At 37.1% G+C, this 26,547-nt stretch overlaps 1 protein-coding gene across 3 annotated transcripts in view; it reads left to right on the forward strand.

Moving 5' to 3' along the window:
• dyrk4 (dual-specificity tyrosine-(Y)-phosphorylation regulated kinase 4) overlaps nt 1–21,301 on the forward strand; it is a 143,674-nt gene extending 122,373 nt beyond the window's left edge. For all 3 annotated transcript variants that reach the window (XM_028809184.2, XM_051924435.1, XM_028809190.2), the window contains 2 exons: nt 611–792; nt 19,887–21,301. In XM_028809184.2, coding sequence (XP_028665017.1) covers nt 611–792; nt 19,887–20,140 — 436 coding nt within the window. In that variant the 3' untranslated portion in view covers nt 20,141–21,301. The remainder of the gene's footprint in view (nt 1–610; nt 793–19,886) is intronic.
• Nucleotides 21,302–26,547: the final 5,246 nt, after the last annotated feature.

The raw sequence follows: 26,547 nt of genomic DNA on the forward strand, positions 1-26,547 counted from the left end.
TTGTTTTTTAAAGTAACACTGGTATTTGGCCTTATATAAAAGTATCGCATCAAGTTACTTGTCACTTTAATTATAATCATCTTGATCATTATCAAGAAACAACATAGGAAGCAATCAAGCGAAGGTGACTCTGGTGACTCTGGTGTTAATAGACTTAGATTAATTTGGTACTGCTTCATTAACAACATGTGAAACACAGACAGATTAACCGGATTACATTAATGCATTTAGGTGTTGTGTTAAAAAATTTAATCACAACAATTTTTAATGTTTTATTCTCACATGTTAATGGTGATTAATCAGCTCCTAATTTTAATATTTAAATATATTGTAAACATCTGTTTATACAATTTTTACAATTTAGATTTATACATTAAAGTATCTGTCTATCTATCCATCATACCAGTGATGATTTCATGACCATGCAATTATTAATAATACTACGGTAATACTAAATTATTTATTAAGCTTCTCTCAATTGTTTATTGAAGCATCAGTCCTCACATTTGCAATGCAAAGTCCCTAAAAACGATACTACCACTTGTATATTCAGGAATTGCAATTCATAATTTGTTAACTACATTTATCTAAAAGATGTATTTCTTTGCAGGTGGGATCCACTGCAGCGTCTGACACCTGATGAAGCTATGCAGCATGAATGGATACAAGAACTACGAACTAACAAAGGTCGTTCTAAAACACGTGCTGCAAGAAAGGGGCCAGATGATGTGACTCCAGTTTTTGACAACAGTTTTGACAAACTCTACAGGAAGACCTCAGTGGCCAGAAAAGGTTAAATTTGTCTAAAAATATATTGTGACTGTCTTCTGTAAGACAAAAAAACAATTATAATTTATATTTGCATATTTAGGATTAACAGACATAATGAAAAAGTAGTTGAGGCTTCCAAATGAACCATAAAGGCAGGCCAGATAAAGTTTTGGCATTACTAGGACCAAAATGGAGAAACTGGATTCTCAAAAATAAACTTTATTGTTCCAAAATGTGTTACAAGATGGAGGAACCATGGAAAACACAGGCTTGTGACCCAAAGGGCCACACAGGCATTTAAAAACAGAAAATATTTATTTGAGAAAAAGAATAATAAAAGCATGCTCAAAATAACAAACAGTTGCCATCAAGGCATTACTAAGGCAAACAAGTCCCAGTACACAATCAAAATAATCAAGATCCAAAACCAGAGCAGAAAGTAACTAAGAAACAGAATATCCAAACAAAAGAAGCACAATTCTTACAAAACTTCAAATGACTTTAATGAAAGTGCTGCTATGTATCTCAAAATACATAGCCAGGGAGGAGGTCTCAGCAGCAGTGATATCAGAGAGGTCCTGCCTCCTGGGGCTCTACCCACAAAGCACAAAGAATGGAGGCGTAAGATAGTACATAATTACAAACATAACAGAAAATACATAAACATTTGAAAAGTAGTAATTCAAAAATAACAAACATAACAATGAAACAATAAATAACAATTGGATATAACACAACATAACAGTATAATGTCTTTTACTGAGTTGAACACAGTAAGGTGTTCTACAAAACACATAACAGAAGATTATATACTGTGTATATATATATATATATATATATATATATATATATATATATATATATATATATATATATATATATATATATATATATATATATATATATATATCGCATCCAGGGCCGGCAATGTGAATTTCCCCTTGGGGATTAATAAAGTATCTATCTATCTATCTATCTAGCTAACAAGGCAAATGCCTCAGGGAGTGCTTTAGTCAGGGCAGCATTTTCATGAACATTTTTTTTTTACCATTACAAAACATAATACTGTAATGATCCGGCCGTAGACTCAAAGGACCATAGCACTGTGCTATTGAAACACCTCAGTGGGAGGAGGATGTCCTGGAAGAAAGGGTGGAAAGTACTGGAAGTTATGCTCATTTTGTCTGTGCTAGGGATGAAAAGAACCAGAACACAGTGTGCAGTAGCAGCATGTGTGGGGATGAGAAGGATCAGCATAGTGTGCAGGAACAGTGCAGATTAAACAATCTAGTTGAAGGGAACGGGAGTCAAAAAGCAGTGTGCTTCGCGGAAGATGAGCACTGTAAAAGAGTCGAATGAGTCCAATTGCTCAATCAATAAAAGCTCATTAGTTTCAAACTCCTGAAATGCATACTGGTGTTGTTCCTCCCTGACTGATTGTAGGTGTTACAGTACAAATAAGTTAAGTGTGTACGTAAAGAATTATATACACATCCAGTATCATATTCATATTCTACCTTTAAAAATTGTGAGAAATAAAATTATATTTAAAAGTTTCAAATTTTACTTTTCACAATGCCTTGCAACATGCCAGTATGTGTTACAGGTATTAATTTCCTTGATTTATACATACCGACATAGGTGCAGGGGAGTGGTAGGAAGGGAAGTTTATGGTAGTCCTGGAGCAATACTAAAGAAAAGTAGCAAAGGTAAAAATTACGTTCTCACCTTTTTATCATGACATGTTTCTGTAAAAACATCAAATCAATGTCATATCACATACATGCAAAATACTTTTCTTTGAGTGACACTAAAACCAAAATAAGCCTTTAGTACCCCTGCATTTAACTTGCAAGTCTGCTGGCCAGATTACAGTGCTTACTGCCTCAATATAATGATAAAATTGTACGAAATAGAAGTGTATTGATTATCCCTACCCTTTTTTCCAGTTTGCAGTATATTTGCTAATTTATGCAAAGAACGCAACATAACCTTCCAAGAAATGCACGGTGTCAGTTTTTAAGCAAGATAGCTGCTACAGAAAACTTTTTTAGCATGCCAGCAACAGGTGTAGCTACAACAGTGTTTTCTAATCATTTTTCTGTGGTGGCACACTTTTTGTAACCCAAACAATCCCAAGGCACACCACAATTCTACCAACCATAAAAGCATTAAATTTCTCAGATGTGCTAAACTACTCGAATAGACAGGACTGTTAGAGACACTGGAAAAAAAAAAGCAGCTTGGAGGTTCACAGCTGCTTCGTTCCTTTGCCCACACATATAGGCGGTCCTATACTGCACACCTGTTGAAAAACACAAAGTATAATTATAAGGTCATTGATGGTGATGAACAATTGAGGATGACATTTGTGGAGTTTTAACAAAAGTTTTAATGTACTGTATGCCCTTTTAAGCGATTCTTATTTCAATTAAGTCAGTCTTTAGCAGTGCATGCAAAGTCTACAGTCGTTTCAATCATTTCATTTTATTTGGTCTGTGTTTCATATGCCATACCAATTTGAGAATTAATATATTGGACTTGTTTTCTTATTGCCTTCTTTTCAACTTGCCTTTTAGGAAGGCATTCCAATACAGGTTGTACTTGCTCAAGTATTATATTGTTAAAAGTTCAGGTTTCAGGTTATTGTTTAAGTTTAAACTATGCCATTCAATTTTTAAAAAATCCTTTGTATTGATACTACATTAATTTTGTGATAAATGTATATTTTCTTCATGATGTATGTATTTATTTTATGATCGCATGTTTTAATGTTAAATGTGAGTAATACAGTTATGCAATTAATTAGTTAATTATTAATTGATTCCAAGCCTCAATATATATAGATAGCAGTATTCTGGAAAATAAGATTATGTCTGAAAAATAAATGTCAAGAATTAATAAGGTGCTAAGGCATCCATTACTGATTTCAAAGGTGATGAACACATCATTAATCCACTGTAAAGTACACAGTATAAGTGTGGACAATTTTTTACTATTATGTAGAAATCTCCAAAAGTAATGGGCAGCCATTTAGTCTACAGTAGGCCATCTAGACTTTTATTTTGCCTGCATAGGACACTGGACCACCCAAGGGGGTATTTTTCCAGTATATAAATGATTCTACTAACTTATTACTATATAATTAAATATATGCATATCTATACTGTATATACTGTATGTGTGTGTGCGTGTGTGTGTGTGTATGTGTGTTTATATTTTTTATAGGCTGTCAGACTTTGCAATATATATGTATACTAGCAAAATACCCGCGCTTCGCAGTGAAGAAGTAGTGTGTTAAAGAAGTTATGAAAAAGAAAAGGAAACATTTTAAAAATAATGTAACATGATTGTCAATGTAATTGTTTTGTCACTGTTATGAGTGTTGCTGTCATCAAGGATTTGATTATCATTATTTCTTTCAATCAAGTTCGTATTTAGAGGACGTGTTGTGTTCAACTTACTTTCCGCGTTTGTCAACCGTTGTAAAGATACAACAGGTTTCATTGATAACTCTGTGTCAACGTTATCAGAGTTGAAACATTCATAAACATCGAAGTGTCCACTACCCAAATCGCTACCCGTGAATCTAGGATGTTTAACAGGCATTCCCGGTTGTCCTTCTTCTTCTTCTTTCGGCTGCTCCCATTAGGGGTTGCCACAGCGAATCATCTTCTTCCACATCTTTCTATCCTCTGCATCTTATTCTGTTACACCCATCACCTGCATGTCCTCTCTCACCACATCCATAAACCTTCTCTTAGGCCTTCCTCTTTTTCTGTTTCCTGGCAGCTCTATCATTAGCATCCTTCTCCCAATATACTCAGCATCTCTCCTCTGCACATGTCCAAACCAACGCAATCTCGCCTCTCTGGCTTTGTCTCCCAACCATCCAACTTGAGCTGACCCTCTAATGTACTCATTTCTAATCCTTTCCATCCTTGTCACACCCAATGCAAATCTTAACATCTTTAACTCTGCTACCTCCAGCTCTGTCTCCTGCTTTCTGGTCAGTGCCACTGTCTGCAACCCATATAACATAGCTGGTCTCACTACCGTCCTGTAGACCTTCCCTTTCACTCTTGCTGATACCCGTCTGTCACAGATTACTCCTGACACTCTACTCCACCCATTCCACCCTGCCTGCACTCTCTTTTTGTGTTCAGATGTCATGCCAAGCACCCTTCTTGCTGTCATCCTTACTACATCTGCTGTAGTTTCCCAACTGTCTGGTAACACTTCACTATCACCCAGTGCCTGTCTCATCTTCTCCCTAAACTCAACCTTGCAGTCTTCCTTTTTCAACTTCTACCATTTGATCCTTGGCTCTGCCCTTACTCTCTTCCTCTTCTTGATCTCCAACGTCATCCTACAGACCACCATCCTATGCTGCTCATCTACACTTTCCCCTGCCACCACTTTGCAGTCTTCAATCTCCTTCAGAGTGACTTTTGTGCATAGGATGTAATCTACCTGTGTGCATCTCCCTCCACTCTTGTATGTAACTCTATGTTCCTCCATGGCTGTGGTAAATACGTATTTACCACAGCCATGTCCATCTTTTTGGCAAAATCCACTATCCTCTGACCTTCTTCATTCCTCTCCTTGACACCATACCATCCCATCACCTCCTCATCTCCTCTGTTCCCTTCACCAACATGTCCATTGAAATCCACTCCAATCCGCTTTTCACCTCCAAAACACTCTTGACATACTGTTCCTTCAGAATAACCCCTACCCCATTTCTCCTCCTATCCACACCATGATAGAACAATTTGAATCCACCTCCGATCCACCTGGCCTTACTCCCCTTCCATTTGGTCTCTTGCGCGCACAATGTATCAACCTTCCTTCTCTCCATTATATCTACTAACTCTCTCCCCTTCCCAGTCATACTGCCAGCTTTCAAAGTTCCTACCCTCAGTTCCACTCTCTTTACCTTCCTCCTCTCCTCCTGCCTCCGGACAAGTCTCCCCCCTGCTCTTCTCCTTCTTCTTCTTCGGCCAACAGTAGCCCAATTTCCGCCAGCACCCTGTTGGCTAACAGTACTGGTGGTGGTTGTTGTTAACCCAGGTCTCGACCGACCAAGTTTGGAAATTTGTATTGTTGCCTGCATATTGATTTGACAAAATTTTTACACCGGATGCCTTTCCTGACGTAACCCTCCCCATTTATCAGTGCTTTGGACCGGCACAAAGAAATACAATGGCTTATGCATCCCCTGTTGCTGGGTTGTCCCGGTTGTCCAAAGGTGTAAAATATTTCCCCATTTCTATACACTTGAAAGCGACAACAAAACAATTCCGCGGCAGCTATCAGTTCGCAATGCAGAACCATAGGTTGAGAGGTTAAGCATTTCACTTCTATAGTGGTCCTGTGTAGCATAATTGTCTCCTTAACTGTGATCAGTCCACACCTTGAACCTGTCCCAGTCATTCAGTACATAAGACACAATGTCTCTGCGGATATCAAGGCTGAGACTGATATGGCCATGCAATAAGTAAGAGAGAGAATGGAAGAGGCAGACGCAATCTCGGAGCATGGAAACCACTGGGTACGGGTCGGTGAAATTGTGATCGACGGTGATCACCTGAATAGACATGTTATTCGGGGTAAACTTGCACCCATTGAGAAAGAAAGTACGAAGGAAGGCGAGAAGCGGTGGAGCAGGGAATGAAAAGCAGAAGTCAGCACCAGGAAGACGTACGTGAGCAAGTAAGGAAGCCCAACGATGACAGCCTTGAAGCGGTGGAGTAAAAGAAAAGGCAACAGTCACGAGGAGGGAGACATGAGGAAGTAAGGAAACCCAACAATGTCAGTCTTGAAGCGGTGGAGTAAACGAAAAGGCAGGAGTCACAAGCAGGAAGACCTGAAGTAAGGACAACAATAACAGGCTTGAAGCAGTGGAGTAAACGAAAAGGCAGGAGTCGCCAGCAGGAAGACATGAAGGAAGGCAAACAGTAACAGGCTTGAAGCGGTGTAGTAAAGAAGAAGGGAGCAGTGAGCACGACAAACAACTGAGGAAAGTAAGGAACCGAGTGAGGAGGCACATGAACGTGGGATGTCGTTAATGTATATACTGTAGGCAGGGAGTCAACCACGTGGTAGGTGCACAGACAGCGGCCGTGCGGAAAAAGGAAGGGGGACCAGGGGTGGCCCTTGTGCGTCTCCGCCATGAAATAAAAAAATAAATCGTCTGTTAACGGAAATAAGAAATGAAACCACCAAAAGGAGAGGTCAGTTCCAAAAGTTCCTTAGAGCATAATGGTGAGAACCGCCAAAAAGAAGACGTGATTTTCTAAAGTTCGTTACGGGGCATGGTGCAAAATGAAACATACTTAACGTTTATAAGTACAGTGTAAAGGATGAGCATGGGAAATTTGGGCTTCCTACGTATACTATCTATCTATCTATCTATCTATTGGAAGTCGCAGAAATAGTGAGGAGGGGTTTCCCCAATCTATATATAGACATGTTTCCCCCACTTGGATGTTGCAATAGGACATGAAACATACCTAACTTTTGTAAGTACACTGCAAGGAATGAGCATGTGAAATTTCAGCTTCCCACCTATATAGAAAGTGGGAGAATTAGTGATGAGTCAGTGAGGGATTTGCCTTTTATATATGTATACGAGCTGTATATACCCGGCGTTGCCCGGGGCAGAAGTAACCTAATCGGTCAAACAGTTACATAAATACAAAAGCAAACCTAATCGATGAAACAGCTTCATATATACAGAAGCGAACCTAATTGGTCAAACAGTTATGCATGTGCAGAATAATTTTACAAAGATTATGCGTGTTAACAATCATTAAAAAGAAAAGATTGAGGAACTCTTCTTCTATATGTGATGAAGCTGGATGAAGCTGACTTGACGAAGACGTAGGTGGCATAGATTGGTTTTTCTAAAACAGAAGAAAAAAATGAGTATCTATTATTATTTTAAATTAGAATGAAAATGAGAACCTTGATTAGAGATAGATTATCCGTATTAAAATATGTGCATGAATAAACTTTTGCTAACTCTGTAGCAAAAGTTTATTCATACAAATTGGAATGGGATGGCTTTGTGAAAAAGTAAAAATTACATAAAAATAAATTGAGAATGCGTACTTCCATTTGACTGAGATTATGTGTAATGATGAAAAAAAAGTTTAGTATGTTTTTTTTTTCCATACGGGAAGGATGTAAAACCTTACATAGGCACCCTTCAGCCCGTACTGAAGGGTACTGTCAGATTCTTACTGACTAAAAAACACCCTTTTTATTCCACAGCTACCCCAAAAACCACTATTAGGCATTACTTTGGGGTGGCAGTAGTTTAGTTATGAAACAGCTGGGTCCTGAAAAAAATCTGTCTTATTAGTGGCTTGATCACATATAGAAGAACAGTTCCTCAATCTTTTCTTTTTAATGATTGTTAACACGCATAATGTTTGTAAAATCATTCTGCACATGCATAACTGTTTGACCAATTAGGTTCGCTTCTGTATATATGAAGCTGTTTGATCGATTAGGTTTGCTTTTGTATTTATGTAACTGTTTGACCAATTAGGTTTGCTTATGTATATAGATTAGCTGTTTGTCCGATTAGGTTCGGTTTTTTTATATATGTAAGTGTTTGACCGATTAGGTTACTTCTGCCCCGGGCAACGCCGGGTATATACAGCTCGTATATATATATATATATATATATAGCAAAATACCCGCGCTTCACAGCGGAGAAGTAGTGTGTTAAAGAGGTTATGAAAAAAAAAGGAAACATTTTAAAAATAACGTAACATGATTGTCAATGTAATTGTGTTGTCATTGTTATAACTGTTGCTGTCTTTTATATATATATATATATATATATATATATATATATATATATATATATATATATATATATATATTATATATATAATATACACACACACATAAACATTTATATACATATACATATATATACATATCTACATATACACATCTACATATATACACACACATACATAAACACACACATAAGACTTACTGAGTGAAACGGGCTTTCATTGACAATTATGTTACGTTATTTTTAAAATGTTTCCTTTTTTTTTCATAACCTCTTTAACACACTACTTGTCCGCTGCGAAGCGCGGGTATTTTGCTAGTATATATATATATATATATACATATACACACATACATGCAGTTTTAATAACACAGAAATCAATATAAACATTAACATCATTATCATATGAGAATATGAAGTAATATATAAGAAGCACATTTCATATAAATATAAATTATTAAACAGTAAAATCTTCTTCTGTAATTTGCTACCGTGGCAATTTGTGTGTCTGTCCAGGATTTTAAATGACCTGTAGCTCGCAAACCGTTGCACCTATACACTTGAAATGTGGTACACATATAGTACGTCACGTCTACTATCCGCTTTATGGGTGATGATTGTTTTAGTCTTTTTATGTTTATTTTATTTTATTGTACAATCAAGTCCTATCTGCGCACACCAGGGCGGCCGTGGGCAGATGCGTATGGTGTATTCACTCGATGTTATCGTGCATTGCGCTGTCAGTGGTATTTTGATAAAAGAATTTGAACAACATATAAGAAGCGTATAAATTATTAAACAGTAAAACATTAACATTTAAGAAGTAAAGTTACATTAAGTACTACTGCTGTGCCTTCGGGTATACCTCATTTTTTGTTTGCCCATTACATGCTTAAATGTATACATTTTTTGGTGCACCTACCCGAGAACACGCGACATATAACCGACCGTGGGAGAAGCATGGATTTTAAACACGCGTTGAGTTGATGTGCTGGTCTCCCTCGTGGAATAACTGGTAATGTTTGACTAAAATGTACAGCGAGTAAAACGACATTACCTCCTATTTTTTTTTTTACGATCTCTGAGATCTTGCTTTTTTCGGTTCAAGGCTTCATAAGCTCTTTTATGTTGTATGGTGTACTTAATAAGTACTAATTATCCCAAACCATCATCTTTGAATGTTGCAACACTTTCGCCTTGTATGTAGATCTTGGTAATTACATTCATTGCATTCCTAGTCTGAATCACAATCTGATTGTATGGGTGGTTACCTGGCACTGTAGGGTTGCCACCCGTCCTTTAAAATACGGAATTGTGCCGCGTTTGAGAATGAAATTGCGCGTCCCGTTTTGAATCAATACTGGACGGGATTTATCCCGTATTTTTTTTATCATTTTTTTTTAAAGCAGCGTCTCATGCAAAACATCCCACACGCATTTTATGAAGATGCCTCCTTTTATACTTTTGATTGGGTAATACTTGATGTCATCGTTAGTTTGATTGGTGTTTTTAACTGTCCAGTGAGTAGGGCGTGTCTTTGAACGGAATGAAAAAAAGGCCCACCCGACGACCCACCCATTCCATTTTTATATATATAGATATATGTACAGTATATATATATATATATATATATATATATTACTGTATATATACAGTAAAAATATACAAAAAGGCAGAAAAAGGTTTGGGCAACCGCCCCCTATATTGTACAGAGTACAATGCAAAATAACAGGAAATTGCAAAAAATGGCTCCAGAGCAACATCTGGTTCCGTGTCCAAAAAAGGGATAATTAAAGACAAAAAGGTGCTGGGCTTTTATAATAGCTAGGAAGGAAGAGGTGGGGTCCAGTAATTGAAGTGATCTTGGTAGGAGGTGTGGTTAGGAAAGGGAAGTAGGAGTTGGGTAACAAAAGTCTTTTGAGATAGCAGGGCTGAGAGGGGGTGAACATTTCATGTGGATCTGCCAGGTTAGCTAGTCAGTGAGGAGTAGGAGGAGAAAAAGGGCTTGTGCGTCTCAATGCTCATTTGTCTCTCAGCAATCACGTTTTATGTTAACCCTGTGGTTCACTCTACACCCTCTGTAATATTTTAATATTATTACTGAACTACTTAGAATTTTTTAAACTGTTATACAAATTATTCTTTACTACAAAAGTTACTCCTGTTTCTCTAAATCTTACATGTAATTTCAGCGTAAAATTTTGTATGAACTTAATAAGCTCAGAAGCAATAAATGCTAAATAATAACAAAAAATACATGTCTTTCTGACACAATGTGAAGACTATAAGTGACAGATCTGCTTTTTATTTATTTTACCGTTTTTTAGCATTTTATTGATTTTATTAAAATCAAATAACATTCCATATAAGCAAGTCAAATTTAACAAAACTAGGTTCAAAACAAATCAACCTCCACCCATGAGAAAGAGAGCTAGGCTAGCAGAGAAAAACTTTAAAATAGTAAAGTAAATAGATAAATTAATAAATAAATAAAAATAAATAGAATAAAAAAGAGGGGAGAGAATCCGCTTCATCAATTTAAATGCTTGTTCTAAAATGTTCTTAATTAGATCCTGCCAGGTTTTGAAAAAGTTTTGTACAGATCCTCTAAGTGAGAATTTGATTTTTTGCCAATTTCATTTGGTATATAACATCAGTTACCCACTGACTTATAAAAGTTAGGATTCTTCCAGTTGAGTTGAGTGTACATGCCAATAGTATAGTAACAGCAATTACAGTTTGTTTGTCCTTCTCCACTTTAAGTCCATCTGGGAGTACACCAAACACAGCTGTTAATGGATTAGGAGGGATTGTGACATCCAAGGCTGTCTGAAAGGCATTTAAAGATTTTGGTCCAAAATTATGTTAATTTGGTGGACACCCAAAACATATCGCCCAAAACAAAATGAGGCTGGAACTTGATTGCAACGTTTGCAGGTTGGATCTTGCCCTGGAAACATTTTGGACGGTTTTAAACAAGACAGATGTGCTCGATATATAATTTTGAATAATTGTATGCTTTGCGCATATGGAGCTGAAGTTAATTCTGTACATTGCTACCTTCCACTCCTTTTCTGAGATGTTGAGTGAGAGATCCTTTTCCCACTGTACTCCGGGATCTTTGAAAGGGAGGGACTGTAAAATGTTTTTACATATTACAGAGATGCTGTCTGAGTCCTGGAGACTGATCGGTATTTTTTCTGGAACAGAGGTAGGTGGGAGGTGAGGAAAATTGGGCAGGTTTTGTTTTTAACAAAGTTTCTAATTTGAAGGTAGTGAAAGAAATGTGTTGCTGGAAAGTTAAATTTGGAGTGTATTTGTTCATAGGTTGCGAAGCCGTTGTCTATGTACAGATCTCTGATTTTATCCCAAATGTTTTCCAGACATTAAAAACTGTGTACATTTGAAAGGGTGGGAAAAGGTGGTTCTCATGCAGAGGTGCCTCAGATAAAAGCTTCTCTGTCTTAAAATACTTCCTACATTGGTCCCATATTCTGAGTGAGTGAAGCACAATTGGGTTGTTAGTATATTGGCGATGACTTCTACTTATTGGGGTGCAAAGCAAGGAATATAAAGACGTACTGCAGGATTTTATTTCTATTGCGGACCAAGTCTTTGTATGTTCATCTATTTGTGTCAATGTCCTGGTTTTTACAGCTTGTATATTTGTCGCCCAGTAATAAAATTGAAAATTATTTAGAGCCATGCCACCTTCTGCCTTAGGTCTTTGTGGGGTCGCCCTTTAGATATGTGGATGTTTTGAGTTCCAAATAAATGAGGTTATGGTTGAATCTAATTTCTTACAAAATGATTTATTGATGTATATTGGAATGTTTTGAGATAGAAAAAGAGGCTTAGAAGGGATATTCATTTTGACAGTGTTAATTCTTGCAGCTAAATTGAGATGAAGGGTAGACCATCTATGCAAGTCTTGCTTCATTTTTTCCATACAGACAGCAAACTTTTGTTGATAAAGAGCTTTATATTTACTTGTGATGTTTACCCCTTGGTTTTTAAACTGATCTGTGATGATAAAAAGGAAGGCGTCCAATCTAATATTGCATTTCTTTTCCAATGAAGTGACTCATTTGGACACCTGGTATGTTCTTGATCTATTCTGGTAATTTCACTGATTAGCTCTGATACCTTCTTGGTTTCCAATTTACTTCTCTGGGAATGATATGAGATAATCTGCCCTTTTTTTTTAAATTTTATTGATTTTATTGTAATCATTCCATACAAATAGATCAATTTTTACAAAAAATGGGATTGAAAACAAATCAACCTCCACCCCTGAGAAATAATTTTACGAGTGTTCACATTGGGAATGGATGCAAATACGTTTTGGATGAAGTTCCTATCATTCACATTGGTTGTGTAAATATTTATCAAAATCACTTTACAATTAAATTAAGTACCCATGACAATCACATATCTCCCTTCAGGATCAGATACTACATCAGATACTACAAATGAGATTGTTCTATGCATAAGAATTCCCACACCTCTAGTTTTCTTTGTAAAGCTGGAATGGAATATTTGGCCACTCTAATCTCTGTGCAGCCAAAACTGATCCTTGTTTAATAAGTGAGTCTCTTGTAAAATACTATTTTAGCATTTAGACCTGTTAGGTGAGAGAATACTTTCTTTCTCTTTAATTTGTGACTCAGACCTTTAACATTGCAGCACACAAAGTTTGGTTATGGGGACATTGCTTCTGAAATTTTTTCTTGTTATTTTGTAGTCTTAACTTAAGATAAGACAGCTTTGACCTTAATTTCCAATTTTCCCAGGAGTTATTGCCATGAAGCCTATTGTTACGTTGGCACTTATAATTGTAAGGATTAAAAGAATAGATTAGAGATAGCTTGCTCTCTTTCCCTCCCACCCCCTAGTTCCCCCACCCCTCCATTTTGCCTCCCCACATGAGGCTAGACCACACTTCACAAAAACCCAGTCCTCTGACATACCTCGCAACAGAGCATGTCCAAAAGAAAACAAGCCCCCCATCACCAACATATATGGAATAAAATAGAGAAATCTATTGACAATACAGTCCAAATACTATAAGCATAAAATATAATCTTAAACAGTCTTGAGAGAGTAAACCCAGAGAGTGATGTTAAACAGTAGCCCTGGATAAGCATAGTAAGGCCTAATAAAATAAACCAAGGGTATGATGTTAAACAGTCTCCTTAAAAAAAAAATTACACATACATATATATACACATATAATTGTAATTAAAACATAAACAAAAATTACAGTACCAAAATCATTGCAAGCGGATCGAACAGCCAGTAAGATATTTCAAAAAAGTGTTGGGATCAGTTGTCTTAGTGCTTTTTCTGCTTCCTCCGTAGTGCCATGAATGTCCACTTTCAGTTTGGCAGGATACAAAAGGCTGTATCTGATTTCGGGTTTCCATAAGTTTAATGTTGTAAAATGCGACACGTTTAGCTGCTTTTGAGGGTGAGAAATCAGGGATATTATGAATGTGGTTATTTTCAAATATAATCTCTTGTTTCTGTCTGAGAAGTAACATTATATGTAATTTAAATTGTAATTTTTCAAAGCGCACGATAAGAGCCTTAGGTTTAGAGGTATTTGATCCTCGTATGGATTAAGCTGCTGCTATCTCAGTATCTGATTTGAAGTCCTCTTCAATTATACTGTATTTTAGAAAATATTTCAGCAACGAATTCCACTGGGTTTGGACTTTCACGATTCTCAGGGAGACCTTTGATTCTTATATTAGTCTTTCTGCATCCATCTTCCATTGCAGCAAGTCTGTCACCGAGTACCTTGCATTCAGAGTTTGCAGCCGTTGCTTTTCCGTCAGCAGTAGATGCCAGTTGCTCAGCTATTTCAGTTTGAGTCATGAATGTTTGCTCAACGTCTTCTAGCTATGTGCCAAGTGCTCTCAGTTTATTCTCAAACTTAGACGCATTTTCCTGTATTTGTTCCTCAATTTTTTCTAGCATACCTTTAAAGTTTGCCTCAAAGAAAAACATTTTTCCTGGTCTTTAATATCCTGATGCAGCTTCTCATTTTTCTTGTGTATCTCCTTTATTTCCTTCCTTATATCATTTATTTATTTCTTTATATCTTTCTTTAAATCATTCTTGAGCTCCTTTATGTCTTGAGCGGTGGCAATTGCAGTGATCGTTACCTTCAGTTCGGACAGATCATTTAGGTTTCCTCCGTGCTCTGCGGGTGAAGTGGCAAGCCCAGTTAAGTCAATGTTCCCGGCTCGCGAGAGTAGTTGACAACGCGGAAGGTAAGGCCATTTTCAGTTTCAATGAATCTTCTGGAATCGATGAGCTACCCTGACCTAACTCGCTTGCACATTCGCTCCCACTTTCACTGTCAGCTGGAGACGATGCAGCAGCATCAGGTCCCAGGAAATCTGTGATTTCACCTATCTGTTTCAGGTCAGTCTCTGAAAGGCCGTACAATGAGCTTGGACTTGATGCCTGTCTAAGCTTGGATGAAGCTTTAGCTTTCATTTCTGTTTTTTACTGAGCCCCTTTCCTGACACTCATGTTTATATATGTTTGCATTTACTGTAATTGAACAGGTTTGAGTAAATAGAGGATACCTCAGTATAATAAAAAATAAGAGAAACAATAGGTTCTGCTTCAGATGTCCATCTCCCGTAACAGACGAGACCACATGTATTTTATTGTTTTATTACTCTTCCAGGGGAAGCCGAGTAGAACAGCTAATATAAGAATACATGTTAATGAAGTCATATAAACTCATCCATCTGTTCCATTTAATATCCTCATATTCCAAGCTAGGGTATTGAGAAGCCAGAGTCTATTACAGCAGCATGTGGTATACAGTGATCCCTCCTCGATCGCTGGGGTTGCGTTCCAGAACCCCCCGCGAAAGGTGAAAATCCGCGAAGTAGAAACCATATGTTTTTATGGTTATTTCTATATTGTTATGCTTGGGTCACAGATTTGCACAGAAACACAGGAGGTTGTAGAGAGACAGGAACTTTATTCAAACACTGCAAACAAACATTTGTCTCTTTTTCAAAAGTTTAAATGTGCTCCATGACAAGACAGAGATGACAGTTCCGTCTCACAATTAAAAGAATGCAAACATATCTTCCTCTTCAAAGGAGTGAGAGAGAGAGAAAGAGAGAAAAGCAAACAATCAAAAATCAATAGGTTCTGTTTGGGCTTTTAAGTATGAATGTCAGAGAGAGAGAGAGAGAGAGAGAGAGAGAAAAGCAAACAATCAAAAACCGATAGGTGCTGTTCGAGTTTTTAAGTATGCGAAGCACCATGCGGGAAGCATTTCGCTTGACAAAGCAGCTGCAAGGAAGGAAGCAATGTGAAGGTTGTCTCTCAGCATTTTATAGACGAGCGTCCATATCTTCTAGGGGTGCGAACAGCCCCCCTGCTCACACCCCCTTCGTCAGGAGCAGAGAATGTCAGAGAGAGAGAGAGAGAAAAGCAAACAATCAAAAATAAATAGGTGCTGTTTGAGCTTTTAAGTATGTGAAGCACCGTGCGAGAAGCATATCGCTTGACAAAGCAACCACAAATAAGCCCAGCAAGGAAGGGAGCAATGCGAAGGTAGTCTTTCAGTGTTTTTTGAGGAGCGTCCTTATCCTCTAGGGGTGTGAACAGCCTCCCTGCTCACAATATATTTGAGGAGCTTTATTTAATACGTAATACGTGCTCTGATTGGGTAGCTTCTCAGCCATCTGCCAATAGCGTCCCTTGTATGAAATCAGCTGGGCAAACCAACTGAGGAAGCATGTACCAGAAATTAAAAGACCCATTGTCCACTGAAACCCATGAACCAGCGAAAAATCCACGATATATATTTAAATATGCTTACATATAAAATCCGCGATAGAGTGAAGCCGCAAAAGTCGAAGCGTGATATAGCAAGGGATTACTGTATGTCAGAAGCAACCTTGAATGTTTCATTACCCAGAGAACAATCCACTTAAACATTGCGAAAAAGTGTAAACTTCACGCAGACAGAGACAGGGCCAAATTTTCAGTGCAGCTTTCTGTAACTGTGAAGCAATAGTGCTAAGCACTGTATCACCGTGCAGACTGCACCTATATAAACAAGATTTTCATTAAACATTCTTCAGCACTACACCTGGTGAGATGGAGAAGGAGCAAGCAGGCCCGTAGGCACTCCACAGTGCCCAGAACCTCCAGGCTGCACATGCTGCATTAGCAGACGATCTGGACATTGCAGGGTCTTGTGGCCTGCCGTAGGCAAGGAGACTGAGTGGTGTCAGTTTGATGAGGATGTTGATGCTGCTCTCAAGGCTTCATCAAGGGGTGAAGTGGATCAGCGATTCCATTGGATGTGTACTCTGATTATCAGTATCGGTGCAGAGAGATTCAGCATTAAACAACCAAAAGTTAATAACAATATAGCCAGGCCAAATTGGCGCAAGATTAAGATTACCCATTTTAGGAAAGAACTGAAGTCTTTAAGACATCAATACAGGAACATGAGAGAGGATTACAAACCAGCACTTACAGAATTCAAAACATCCTAATATGGAAGCTAATCTCTCTCAGACATGCTGAGTGGCACAGGAGAAAAGGCAGAGAGAGGGCTCGCAAGTGAACTTCCTTTTTAGAAAATTCCTTTGGATTCACTCAGGAGCTGCTTCAGCAGAAGCAGAACAGAACCCTTGCAGGCCCAGAAGAAAATATCAATTGTTACCTCAGAAACCTCAGAAACATGTACAGTGATAGCAGGAGGGAGGAAGAGCTAGCCCACTGTAAAGAGCTATTCACAGCACCTGAGTCCTCTATCCACTTTAACATCAAGGATCATAACCTGGAAGAGGTCAGGAACGCAGTCAAAGTTGCAAGTGAAGTACCATACAAAGTGTATAAGCATTGCCCAAGTCTCCTGGAGAGACAGTGGAGACTCATCAAGGTAGTGTGGCGGAGAGGGAAATGAGCTAGGCAGTAGAGATATGCAGAGGGCAACATCACACAGTTCTGTTCCATCTCTGTGCTCAGTGTGGAAGGCAAAGTGTTTTTTAAGATTCTTACTAATTGTCTGACAGTGTATCTCCTGAGGAATTCCTATTTTGACACCACAGTGCAAAAGGAAGGAGTCCGAGGCATACCAGGCTGTATAGAGTATACAGGACTGACTACCCGGTTGATCTGCGTGGCAAGGGAGAATAGAGGAGATCTGGAAGTCATTTGGCTAGACCTTGCCAACACTTATGGATCCTTTCAAAATAACCTGTGACACCAGTGCTGACAAGATACTATGTTCCAGAGAAATTTAAAGACCTCATACTAGACTATTATAATAGTTTCAGTGAGATATTCACTTCTGCGACAGTAACATACATCTACATGGCATTGTCTAGAGAAAGGCATTATCATGGGCTGCACTATATCAGCGTTCTTATTTGCCCTGGCAATGAACCTGCTTGTTAAGGCAGCAGAAGTGAAATGTAGGAACCCCCTGTCCAGATCTGGCATATATCAACCTCCGATTAGAGCTTTCATGGACGACCTGACTGTCACAGCAACATCAGTGGCAGGGTGCTGATAGCTGCTCCAAAGGCTGGAAAGGCCAATGACATGGGCAAGAACATGATAAAGCCTGGGGGAGAGAGAGAGATGTCAGCTAATCCAGGAAGAGATCTGTGCAGAGGTGGAATATGAATGGCATAGAAGGTCAGTGGCTATGCACCAGCAGGGAGCTTGGATCAATTGGGATCATATGACTGCCCAAAAGATCACATAGACAGAACTTTGGAATACAGAACCAGCTACACTGACGTTTCTAATTCAGTTGGTGTATGATGTCCTTCCAAGACTGTTCAACCTGCATTGATGGGATTGCTGATACCCCAGCCTGCTGCCTATGCCAGGCAAGAGGTTCTTTGGAGCATATCTTGAGCTGCTGCCCGAAAGCCTTAGGAAAGGAGAGGTATAGGTGGCACCATAACCAAGTGCTGAAGGCATCAGCTGATACCATCTGCTGTGGAATTCAACAGAGCAGGCACTAGCTCCAAATAAGACACAACATTGCCTTTGCTAGGCTCTGTGTGGGACTGGCAGCTGAAGGCTGACCTAGGAAAGCAGTTGAATTTTCTGGAACACATCATAAGGACGACTCTCAGGTCAGATTTGGTCTTAACATCTGATCAGTCTAAGGCTAGTGATCATGATGGAACTCACTGTTCCCTGGGAAGACCGGATACAAAAATACCTCGAGCTGTTAGGGTAATGTAGAAGGTAGAAGGAATCAAGGCTTTGCAGGGCGGTATGTACATTGGGCTGTCAGTCTCCTTGGCATTAGAGGGGTGCAGGAAAGAAGAGCCACCAAGACCATAATTGATGCTGCAGAAAAAGTGTCAAGGTGGTTGTGGATCAAGAGGGGTGATCACCCCCAGCTGGGTCGCCCGGGTGTGGGTGTCTGATGACCTAAGACACGAAAAACTTTATGACCCAGGGCTCATGAGTGATGATGTGTCCAAGTTGCAGCTTTTGGTGTATAAAGAAACCTGCTTTTTCAATAGCTTTTATGGCTAGTCTGTTTTAGAGGTAGTTGCTGACGTTACATTTTTATGTACGGCAAAGGGTGTGTAATGTACATTTCAGAAGAATGAATACAATTCTTCCACAATTCCATGTTGGGTTGCCAGTATTTAAAAAGGTAACGTACATTACTTTCTTTGTGTTAATACCTTTCTCTTTTTGATTCACCAAATCATTTTCCTAGATTGATTGATCAATATGAAGGATGATGCTGCAGGGGAATTGCCTGATGCACTTGATGAAACTTGTAACATGTCAGTGATCTTGTAGCACTTTACCTGCTAGCAGCCTCAGCAAACATATACACATAATTACACAGATAAAGTGCAACCCAGCACTGATGACTAAAATCTTACATAGAGAATGAAGAATGACTTAGTGCAGATGACGTGATGTAGGGCTGAGATTTCAATATGAACCATTAAAATCCAGTCTTTTTTGAATAGTTTTAATTGAAAGTTACCACTATCAACCACCAATGGTTAGGGTGTTGTGGCACAAAAGCTAAAGCAAGTTGCTTATGGACTGAAATAAAGCTTATTCTTTTGTATAGCTTATGACAATTATCATAAAAATCTAACTAACTTACTATCATTATTACAGTAGTTATTCTATTTTTGCTTTATTTTTTCCATATCTATGTGACATATGCATATTAAAAATCATTACTAGGTTACCTAAGCTATTTTTTCATGTACAGTACATGTGAAATTAACTCAATATTTTCTGTATTTTGCAGCTGACAAAGGGCAGTCACACAGTTCTGAAAACTCTAAAAATGAGATTAACATAAAGGAATCAAAGACTTCACCAAATGAGAGACCAAGACCTGTTGGAGCATCAGCAGAAAAGGAAATCCAAGAGGACATAGCTGACCAAAAATCAGGCGAGAAAAATCTGGGAGAAAGACCAGTGCAAATCATCATTAAAGCTGAAATATCTAGTGTTCACCCAGAATCTGAATTAAAAGATCAGTTCTTACCTCCCATTTAGAGTGAAGTCCTGTGAAAACATGGATCAAAAATTATAAAACATCTGACCACAATATTGGGTTATTCAGTTTTCTCAAAATTACCAAAGTAGAATATAAGTGCAATATCTTAACCTTGACATTTTAAAAAGTGATTTTTTTATATTACAGTAATACTTGACATTATGATGCAAATAAAATATAATTTGCTAATTCAGATTTGTTAAAAATATAAACATAGACTTGAGACACATTGTAATGATATATATGACTTGAAGATACCGTAGTTTTTCCAAAACATGTTGAAGGCTAGAAAAATTTATTTAGCTGTAATATTGTATCAGTTTATAATAGTAAGGGAGCTATAAAGCTGGTACATGTATCAATCATTATTTTATAAAGTGACTTTCTCAATATTTTCCACTCTACAAAATGTCCCGAGCAAAAAGATTTTTGTTTTCCACTTAAAGAATTTGTTGTCATAAATTTGTTATATTTTTGGTTCCCTTTTTACAAAACTAAGTTAACATGTAAAGCCCTCTATTATAAAAAAAATCCTGAGACGAGACAAGGCTATTTCCAAGAGATTTTTTCAAGTCCTGTGAGACAAGACTTTTGCCATGACATTTTTTCAAATCCCGCCCTCCTCTCAACTATATTCAACCATGCACACAGTCCTCTCACCTCTCATTTGTGTGAATGCTTTTGACAGACACAGTTCCTGCTCTCTCAGATCTTATAAATGTTTACGTTTTCCTCACTTTAAGTTCCCAATTAAAGAAGACTTATTATGTCCAAATCTTATTGAAGAATTTCATCACGAAGGGTTATCAACAGAAGAAATGAGTACACATGCAATCCTAGCACTGAGAAACGATGAAGATAAATGAATTAACGTGAAAATTGTTGATTGGTTACACGGCAAATTGGTTAAATGCATATCAATAGACTTTGCTGAAACAGTTGGTGGTGATCATGAGGAAGATGAAAACATCAACCTACAATATCCCGAAAAATATCTACAACCGTTAACACCGTCCGTTCTTCACTCACGGGCAGTTATATGTTGTCCAAACACAGAATCAAAATGAAATGCGATATTGATGAAAATGTAATTCAAAAAATTGTTCTTACTGAAGTTTTACAGTAAAACTGTAAGTTTAAAAAGCATTTGCGTGTTAATTTCAAAGCCAAATAAATGAAATCCTATAACGCAATGAATAACTAACGCAACATGAAACATAATTTACTTTCAAATTATTACATTTTACTATTTTTTAATATGGTTAATTACTCACTGTAATGTAGATAGTTCTATTATAATAATAATAATTCTTTACATTTATATAGCACTTTTCTCACTACTCAAAGCTCTCTCCACACAAGGAGGATCCGGGAAGCAAACCCACAATCTCCTTATTGCAAAGCAGCAGCACTACCACTGCATATGTAACAATTCCCATGAAAATAACAGTCTGTTTAAATTGTACATCCACATCCTCATATGTGAGCGGCAGAAATGCAAAGTGGCTAGCGCGTGGCACCAGGCCGGGGGTTGGCAAGCGTAGCAAGCTGGGGGCTAAGCCCCCTAGTATTCATAAAAAAGAAAGTTCTTGGCACCATTTAGTCACCATAGTAACACATATGCCTGAAGAAAATAACAGAAACTAATAAAACAGACAAGTGCTCCCCATATATCGATACATATGTTCCAAACCATTTGTTCCCATGACGAGCAATGGCAGTTGAGACCCTTTCCTGTTGAAAATTTCAATTAAAATTTGATGAGGCATTAGTTAATTACAAAGCAAATACAGTAGACAATATTTCAAGAATTGTTGCACGTGAAATAAATTTTATATTTCAGTGACAAAGTTGAGAATTCATAAGACCATAAGAGCTTTGCAATTTGAGCTGAATATTAAAATAACAATCATAAAGCAGTTGTTCAGGTGTTAATCAGTAAGTCTCATAAAAAACTACATTGTAATGAATAATTTGTGCAAGATAGCATCCGTACAGAGATGTTTAGCTTTACATTAAAGCCAATATAATGATCCTTTTGCAAATGTCAAAGTAATTTTATGCATACACATGACTTCTAAAATTACCTGCACATTGACAGAGCTGGAATTTCACTTTTGACCCTAGAAATTGCCAGTAAAAAGTAATTAACATACCCTTTTCACCCCAAATTTATTGAATTAGCAGATTCTTGTAAAATCAAGATAATATGTGGCGCTATTCACAAAACACTATTCAGATGTTATTAACAAACATCACTTAATATTTGCGATGCTGTTGTATCAATTTATTTGAAATACATTTAAAAAACAATATTCAGTCAAGGAATCATATAAACAAGTTTTTCCAACTTAGTTCCAAATGGCCTCAGCCAGTCACACTATATTATCTTACAAAAAAGCTCTCCGTCCACTTTCAGTTCAATTCAGTTTATTTTTATGTAGCACTGCTGACTGAATGTAGGCTCACATGGCTGTACTTCACTCCCTCCCCTTCTTAAGTTGGCATCCCTCCTGCAGTTATACTCTTTCCAGTCATATTATGTTTAAATAACCATCTAGGTTAGTGGTTCTCAGATGATTAGGTATCGGGCCCATTTTTTCTGGTTTTGGTCAGTGATAACTCCAGGTAAAGAAAGTGGTGTTCTGGCATCTAGGCCCATAGGCACACAATAAAAAAAATGAATGCCCTGTTTTCATCAAATATGGCTTGCTTAGGACTAGACATTGGGTTAAAAACACATTATAGGTTGTGTTTGTGAGATGTAGTTAGTTAGGTTAGTTGTCAGGCAAATGTGTAAAGCAGAGTTAAATCATGTTTATCAGTTTCAATGAAAATGAAAGTTCTGTTGTTTTTAAATTAAATTCTAAAGTTGTGGGATTAATATTGTTGAATTGGGTAATTTTGTTAAAATGTGAATTGCTGTGTCATTTGAAATGCTTAAATCTTCTAGGTTTAGTTTGCCTCTTTATGAAGTAGATATTCTGGTTATGTACAGATTTAATTTTAAGTTGCATGCTTGTCTTTTCTCATGAGTACAAAGATACTCCTCCTTTTTGTAATTTGTTTTTATGTATGCCATAATTACTGTGTGGTATTTGAACTCTTTTAATTTTCAAATGCAGCAGCAAATTTTCAGGGCAAATGCAGTAGCTGGCTGCTACACTCTAATTAAAATACTCTGGAGTACCTACATTTCTTTGTTTTAGATTGCACTTCTCATACTCTCCAGGTAACCATTTAAATGGCTATAGTCAAAGTTAATTGCACGACACACTCTTACCAATCAAAAGCACATTTTCTATACAGGAGATGCTAAAATAAATTATTACAATTACATAATTCCATATTGGCAATTTTTAAATCTTATTATAGTATTATATACAATGTTTCAATTCAGTATTAAAGTTCTGTGACAACACTGAAAAACAGTAACGGCTCCAATGAATATGTTTGTCATCTGAAAGGCAATTAATAGAAAATGAAGTCAGTTGCTGTGTTAAGGTTTTGCAGTGGCTTTAATAACTGTCCTGAACTTTGAAAATGTTTTAGTGTGTTCTTATAATTGATATGTTATGAAAATGTACAGCATAAGTATTTTTCAGTCCATGTGAAGCAGACAGAATGACTATTATGAAAAAGCTACTATAAATAGTTAAATCATTTCTGAAAAAGCTATACAAAAAAAATTTGTTTTGATTCTAGATGATATTTTTTTTTAAAACTTCATCTTGTTCGTCAAAGAAAGTTGTAATGCTGTACTTATCGTGGTGTCATTCTATAGATTATGGCAGCAAAATAAAACTGATGCTCTGTTTTTTTTTTAAGTCCAAAACAACACCATATAATCAAATGATTAAATAATCATGGCCAAAGTAATTAGTAAACTACTATATGCACTATTATTGTAAAAATGGCATTAACACTAGTTGACCTGTTAACATATACTGTACTTTGTTTGTAGTATAACATTTTACATACTGGATATGTGGTCATCCAATTTTTAGTATAATTGAGTATTTTTACATATGTTTCCTAAAACAAAATATAAATTTATAAATTATTAGCTAAAATTAAAATGTTGGATTCTTACCTCAAACAGTTATTTGGAAATATGTAATCAATTATATGTCAATTCTATATAGTAATACTTGTAAATACATGTATAGAAATGGAAGGTCTCCTAGATATATTATTTGAAATATAGTGTGAATGTAAATAAATATATATGTAATTATTTATTACAGAAATGTAAAACAGGACATGCATTTGTTAATGTAGATTTTTTTATAGATTGATTGTAAATACAGTATGCCATAATTGCATTTTGTACCATAATTTAAAGAGCCTTAATTTAGTATTTTCTTACTAGTTTAATATTATCTTTATTTGAGACTTTTAGAAAAATATTAAAAGATATGTTATATATTGTTTCTAGGTATTTTGTTATTTTTAATTAAGAGATGCTGCTTTTGTGATACTTTTTTGCATATTTTGTACCTGTTGCTGTAATATGTAGAAGAAAGATGGATGGTTTTGCTTTCAAAGCAAACAATAAATTATTCCTATTTTAGTGCTGCTTTTTAGTACATTGTGTTCTTGTTTGTTGAATTCCTGTTCAAGCATGTGGAATTGTTGATAACCACTCCGTCTGCTTGGACTCTGTCTTTGTTGTCAATATCGTTACTACCTGACAAAGTTTGGCTTCATCAGTGTTACAGTACATACTGGATTTTTTGTTAATGCTGCCTATTTAATATTTTTAGTCTATATTAGTTCCATATTTAATCACATCATGGTAAACAGGGGCTTGATGGAGAGCTACAGCCTATCGCAAAAGTAAGGGACACAAAACAGGAAACATGGTGCCATTCCATCGCAGGGCACACTCACACATACCCACACTTGTACTCGCATGTTATAATAAAAGGGTATGATAATGTTCGTACTCAGTGACTCTAAGTAGTGCAACTGATTAGCCCACCAACTTACAAATCACAAATGGGTTACACACTAGTCTGCGTAACCTGCCAGTCTTCTATTAAATAGATCTAGCTAAAATTTTTCTGTTTGATGACGCAAATGCAGTTACAGTAAATGACCTCTTATCTGGTAAGGGATTGTTTTCAAATAAATATATAATTCGGACATATGGCTGTTAAAAAAATAATAAAACAAAAAATGTTTAACACTAGAATTACCAGAGCCTATGAAAAATCTCGCAGATCCGGCCCACCTTAAATCGCTTCTTCAAACCGTTCTCACCTCTCTGCCAGCGTCTTTTGTCATCTAAATGTACTGATAAAGACAAGCTGCCAGCAGCCGGCTATTCCATCCCCCCAACGACTTAGAACGTAAACAAGCTTTTCCCAGCTCATGCCTTGATTGATTATCTGGGAGTGAAGTGGAGTTTTAGAGTAGAAATAATAGATTGTTATTTGGAACACACGCATTTCATATGTGTTGCATTTCTACAGTAATCTGTGTAAACACATTGTTAAAACAGAAACGTTTTACAATATTCTAGTAGCAAATGACAAAATGTAGGCATAAACTATATAATGTATGAAGCCTGAAGTCCAAATATCAAAGAAACACTTTCACAAAAGGTACAAAAAAAAAGCCACCGCCAAAAAAAGCTGCCTTAGTGTGCGACATTGATATGCATTAGTTATCACTGCTTCCGTGGTGCAACAGTATCAGTCGTTGGCTGGGAGTCCGAAGGTTATGGGTTCGATCCTGGACAACTCCATTTTGTGAAGTGTTCTTATTTTCACTATTTTAGAATAAAAAGATACATTTGATTTCAGTCTGTAACATCCAGTGTAATTTATGATATTTGTAAAGGTTAGCTTTATTTTTTTTTTAAATTCACTTTTCATTGTCTCGGTCGTGTTCAAGATCCTTCCTTACCGCCCCCCCACCTGACACTGCAGTTTTCACATAAAGACGCGCTATAGTTCTGCAGTGTATCACGATACATACGACCGCGTGTTTTTTTTCCCCAATATTGCCAGTCCCCACGTGTTGCTGTATGCTGTTTCTTTTGTACTCCAGGACATGCAGAGGAAAGCATAGTAAAGAGCAGTAACTTCAGCGCTATATGCAATCATCAGACACTCCCCATCTGACACTGCTGTTTTCACATAAAGACGCGCTAAAGCTCTGCGGTGTACTTGTGACTGCATTGTCGTACCAATGCTTGCGAACTGAAGTGTCTGCATGCACTTTTCGTGGCATTACACTCGTATTTTTTGAGCATGCCCATGTAGCTCAAACACAGGAACATATGTTGATGTAAAAGTATAACAAAACAAGTGCACTTTTATTCAAGACTATAACCGAAGAAAAAAGAAAGCAAGTTACAGTAGGCGGTTGATATGACAGCTTGCGTGGTGCAATGCTA

This window comes from Erpetoichthys calabaricus, chromosome 1, assembly GCF_900747795.2.
Source record: "Erpetoichthys calabaricus chromosome 1, fErpCal1.3, whole genome shotgun sequence".
Classification (NCBI taxonomy): Eukaryota; Metazoa; Chordata; class Cladistia; order Polypteriformes; family Polypteridae; genus Erpetoichthys; species Erpetoichthys calabaricus.